The sequence below is a fragment of the Rhinopithecus bieti genome, unplaced genomic scaffold (assembly GCF_001698545.2).
Source record: "Rhinopithecus bieti isolate Rb0 unplaced genomic scaffold, ASM169854v2 scaffold_36909, whole genome shotgun sequence".
Classification (NCBI taxonomy): Eukaryota; Metazoa; Chordata; class Mammalia; order Primates; family Cercopithecidae; genus Rhinopithecus; species Rhinopithecus bieti.
Genome location: NW_016815391.1, coordinates 76,312 through 81,984, shown reverse-complemented (window position 1 = coordinate 81,984; position 5,673 = coordinate 76,312). Strand labels below are relative to the sequence as shown.

Sequence of the window (5,673 nt, the reverse complement as noted above, 5' to 3'; positions counted from 1 at the left end):
AAAAAAAAAAAAAAAAAAAAAAAAAAAAAAACAGAGAGAACCAGAAGAAGAAGAAGACAGGAGAGGGATCTGAGTCAGTCTCTCCCCATCTCTCTTCCAATCTCTCTCTCTTTGTCTCTGTCTCTGTCTCTGTCTCTCTCTCTCTCTCTCCCCCGAATGCTCAACTTAAATCCTGCTACAAGGAAAACAGGAAGACATGGAAAAAAGTCTGGGAACAGCCAAATTTCATTAATTCCAATTAACTGGGAAGTATGAGATGGGAATTGATAAGGAGTCTTGATTATATACCACCTAGAAATAAATATATACCATCACTTGTAAAAGACCACTGATCAAATATTTCCAAGGGGAGGCCCTGATGAGCCTGCATTAATAACCAAGGCTCATTAGCAATTAACGGCATCCATCTGCTTCAAAACAATATCCAAATATAGAGCTTGTTCTCTTAAGTAAATATAATCCCTCTACCTTCCTGATCCTGTTCACACTATACTTCCTTGAAAGTCCTTTCTTCATAGTCCAGAATAAGATAAACTTCAGCCCAGAATGTAGTATAGATCAATGGAGAGTTTGGGAACTACCTCTCCAACCCAAGGGTGCCCTAGTTAATGGAAGTTTGGGGAGTAACAAGCAACCCCTTCCAACCCCCACCCCCACCCTACACACAAACATATTCTTGAAATGGAAGGGGGAAGGAGGAGGCAGGAAGTTTGCATTAGACACAGTTTAATCGCCTTCGAATAGATGAAAAGTTCTGGTTTACACTCCCCCCCGCATAAGTCATCCAGACAGGACCCTGGCTTAGAAAGAGGAAAACACAGGTGCTCTAGGAAATATAGCCACATATAATACATAAATCTTCTTCCCTGAAATAGAGCAGGTCCTGAGCAGAGCTGACTGGGGGCCACAGCCCACCCCCAGGGTGAAGTGGCTCTGGAACTCTGCCGGTGGAAGTGCTGGAAGAGTGGGGCTTGGAGGAAGTCCCCAGTGTGGTTACCATAGCCAGAGGTGGGCCGAGGCCTTAGAGTGGGTTACCCAAGAGGGCAGCAGTGCTGGGCTTTCCCTCACTCAGCTGAGGCTCAGTGGAAGAACTGGTTAGCATTTTTTTTTTTGAGGGTACATCAGGGGAGAGGAGAGGAGAGGACAGCCTCTCTGTGCCTTGGTTTCCCATTTGTGCATTCAGGGCCTCTGCAGGCCTCACACAGGGAGTGTGAGGGGGTAGTGTTTAAGTGAGCACTCGGGCTTCCTCTGAGGAAAACAAATGACCAAAGTGCAGACTTTTATTACTGCCATTCCTGCTCCTAATGGGAGCAAGAGTCAAAAGGAAAAACAAATTAAAAGGGGCTAATGAGAAAGGAGGAGAGATGAGACAGAGAGTGTGAAGGGCTATGCCGTTGGCATCTCATAAATTCTTACTGAGAATGGCACAGGTATTAAAAAAGTTTCTGGGTAGTCTACGAGAAATGTCATTTGCTATCTCTACTACAACTGCTTACATATATCTAATGGGAAAAGAGTGGGGCTTAGGTGTCAGAGTGGTTGGGAGACAGAGGAGAAGCTACGCTAATAAATACAACAAGTGGAAGGTACCTGTCCCATTCCTAAAAGGATTCGTGGGCAATGCTGGCACTTGGTGGCCAGGAGAATCTCCCTCCTGACCCCACTCTCCCTCCTCTTCAATCCTGAAGACCCCAAGAACCCAGTTAGGATCCCCTGGCCAGAGGTCTCTGTGACTGCCTCTGGACTCGGGACATGCAGCAGCTTGGGAGGATTTGAGCCAGTCTCAAAAACTTTTAGCCCCAGAATGAGACCAGTGACCCCAAGCAGGAGGGCTGGGATCTGGAGGGAAGAGAGGGGGTCCAAGGGGACCCTGCGGATGAGGCCATGGAGAACCAGTGCCAGGGCCCAAGAGACCCATTTGTCCAGTTATCAGAGGTGACTGACATCTTCTGCCACTGCCTTGAGTTCAGAAATTTTAAAAAGCTTGCAGCAATAAAATGCCAGTGTGCAACTGGGTGACTAAAGACCAAAGAAAAACAGTTAAAAGGGACAGCTTACTTGCTCTCTGTCTCAGGTTTATCTTCTCACCTGAAATCTCTCATAGCCCTAATTAAACACAAACAAAAGTCTCTTCCATAGATAGGCTACTTCTCAGCTTCAGCTGCTTCCTGTGGTAGCTCTGGGGGCTCTGGAGGTGGCATCTCTTCAGGAGTGCTGCTGTCCTCCGGCATCTCATTTGAGTTCAGGTGTTCTGTGGGGGCCTGAGAAGGAAAAGATATCAGATTCAACACAAAGCTGTCCCTCAAAATCCAAATGCAGATAAGCCTTAGACACTGAACTCTTCCTCTCAGCCCCCTGACTGTACTGATGCTACAGATATGCAGCCACCGACACCAAACTCAGAACCAACACCAGGCTATCATCTTCTCAGCACAACACAACTGAAGTTTATTTGAGTTCGATCCTTAACTGTCTGTTGGGGACAGATTTTTCTATTAGTATTAATAGTCATAATAATAGGGATCACAAATAATTACACAGGTCCTCCCCACTTCAGAATAAGTGTCATAACATACTTATCTAACAAGGCCTGACCCAATGGTCCTCAATCGTGTTTCTGCCCGAACACACAGGTCACTCGAATAGTAATTCTGAACCAAAGAAGGCCAAGTGTCCAAATTTTCAGCTGGTCATATGTGGTTTGAAAATGTCCCCAAGTGATTCTAAAATACCACATTTCCCCACTTTGAACCAAGAATAACTAACCTAGATTGTTACAATTTCAGTCCAGACTCATTTAAAAAATAATATTAAAACTGACAACAATAATATATAAACATGGGTTGCTGTAGTTTAAAAGGAAATTCAAAATTTAGGAAAGGCAAAGTAGAGAACAATTATGTACCTTATAAAAAGCATTCACTTAAAAGTATGATTCTATTTTAAAACAAAGTTCAAACTACTAAAAATCTATTAGAACTAAAGAACAAGGGCCGAGCACGGTGGCTCATGCCTGTAATCCCAGCACTTTGGGAGGACAAGGCGGGTAGATCACTTGAGGTCAGGAGTTCGAGACCAGCCTGGCCAACATGGCGAAACCCGGTCTCTACTAAAAATACAAAAATTAGCCAGCGTGGTGGTGGGCACCTGTAATCCCAGCTACCTGGGAGGCTGAGGCAGGAGAATCACTGGCACCGAGGAGGTGGAGGTTGCAGTGTGCCAAGATGGCGCTGCCACTCCAGCCTGGGCAACAGAGTGAAACTCCATCTCATAAAATTAAAACAAAAACAAACAAAAAATAACTAATGAACAAGTTTGGCAAGGTTTTAGGGTATAAGATCCATATATAAAAATCAATTGTATTTCTATACACTCCAAGTGAAAATCCAAAATGAAATTAGTAAAACAATTTCACTTACAATAACATGAAAATAATCAAATACTTATGAATAAATGTAACAAAAGTATAAAACTTACACTCTGAAAACTACAAAATGTTGTTGAAAGAAATCAAATCAAAACTAAATATATGAAAATACAGTCCATGCAAATGGCTCAGAATATTTAATCTTGTTAAGATGGCAGTATTTCCCCAAATTGATCTATAGATTCAATGAAATCCCCATCAAAATTCCAGCTGGCTTCTTTTCATAAACAACAAGTTGATCCTAAGATTCATATGGAAATTTAAGGCACCCGGAAGAGCCAAAACAATCATGAAAAAGAAGTATAAAGTTGGAGGACTAACATTTCCTGATTTCAAAACTTACTACAATGCTAAAGTAATCAAGACAGCATGGTATTAGCATAAGAACAGACATATTGAGCAATACAATAGAACTGAAAGTCCAGAAACGAACTCTCACATTCTAGGTTTTCAACAAGGGTGCCAAGACAAGTCTATGAGAAAAGAACAGTCTTTTCAACAAATGGTGCAGAGACAACTGGATAGCTACAAGCAAAAGAAAGAATGTGGACCCTCTACCTCACACCATATGCAAAAATTAACTCAAAATGGATCAAAAACCTAAAAGTGAGAGCTAAAACTATACAACTCTAACAAGAAAACAGGGGCATAAATCTTCACGACTTTGGATTACACAACAGTTTCTTAGATATGACACCAAAGAGTACAAACAACAAAATAAAAAAATAGACAAACTGGACTTCATCAAAATTTAAAAATTTTGTGCTCCAAAGGACACTATCAAGAAAATGAAAAGATAACCCACAGAATAGGAGAAAATATTTGCAAGTTATATATCTGGTAAAGGACTTGCACACAGATTACATAAAGAACTGTTACAACTCAACAAAAAGGACAAACAATCCAATTAAAAAATAGACAAAAGCTCTGAACAGCCACTTCTCCAACGAGCATATAAAAATGGCCAATAAGCACATGAAAAGATATTCGACATCATTAGTCATCAGGGAAATGCAAATCAAAACCACAATGAGATACTACTTCACACTCACTAAGATGGCTAGAAAAATGTCAGATAATAAGTGTTGCCAAGGATGTAGAGAAACTGGAACCCTCAGACACTGCTAGTAGGGGTATAAAATGGTGCAGCCACTTTGGAAAGCAGTTCAGCAGTACCTTAAAGGTTAAACATAGAGCTACCATATGACCTAGCTATTTTACTCCCAGGTGTATAGCCAAGAGAAATGAAAATATATTTCCATGCAAAAATTGGTAAACAAATGTTCATAGCAGCATCACTCATAATAATCGAAAGGTGGAAACAATCCAAATGTCCATCAACTGATGAATGGATAAATGAAATGTGGTATATCCATATAATGGAATATCATCTGGCCATACAAAAGAATGAAGTACTGCTACATAGTACAACATGGACAAACCTCGAAAACATGCTAAGTAAAAGAAGCCAATCACAAAAGACCACATACTGTATGATTTCATTTACATGAAATACCCAGAAGAGAGAAATCTATACTAAAAGGAAGCAGATTAGTGGTTGCCTAGAGGTGTGGCTGGGGAAGTTGAGGGGAAAGGGAGAGTAACTACCAATGGGTACAGGATTTCTTAGGGTGGAAGGGTAACGAAAATGCTCTAAAATTGATTGTTATAATGATTGTACAACTCTGTGAATATTCTAGATCAGCAAATCATACATTTTAAATAGGGATCAGCTGGGCAAGGTGGCTCACGCCTGTAATCCCAGCACTTTGGGAGGCCGAGGTGGGAAGATCACCTGAGTCAGAAGTTCGAGACCAGCCTGACCAACATGGAGAAACCCTGTCTCTACTAAAAAACACAAAATTAGCTGGGTGTGGTGGCACATGCTTTAATCCCAACTACTCAGGAGGCTGAGGCAGGAGAATTGCTTGAACCTGGGAGGCGGAGGTTGCAGTGAGCTGAAATCGCGCCACTGCACTCCAGCCTGGGCGACAGAGTGAGACTCCGTCTCAAAAAAAAAGGGGGGGATCTATGGTATGTGAATCATATCTCAATAAAGCTCTTATTTAAAAAAGAAAGTTCAGCTGGGCATGGTGGCTCACGCCTGTAATCTCAACACTTTGGGAGGCTTAGGCAGGAGCATCACGAGGTCAAGAGATGGAGACCATCCTGGCCAGGATGGTGAAACCCTGTCTCTACTGAAAATACAAAAATTAGCCAGGCACGGTGGCGGGCACCTGTAATCC

General features: G+C 42.0%; 1 protein-coding gene across 1 annotated transcript in view; it reads right to left on the bottom strand.

Moving 5' to 3' along the window:
- Positions 1-709: 709 nt before the first annotated feature.
- The window catches only part of ZDHHC9 (zDHHC palmitoyltransferase 9), a 39,801-nt gene continuing 34,837 nt past the window's right edge, over positions 710-5,673 (bottom strand). The window contains exon 13 of the mRNA XM_017853111.1: positions 710-2,261. Coding sequence (XP_017708600.1) covers positions 2,145-2,261 — 117 coding nt within the window. The 3' untranslated portion in view covers positions 710-2,144. The remainder of the gene's footprint in view (positions 2,262-5,673) is intronic.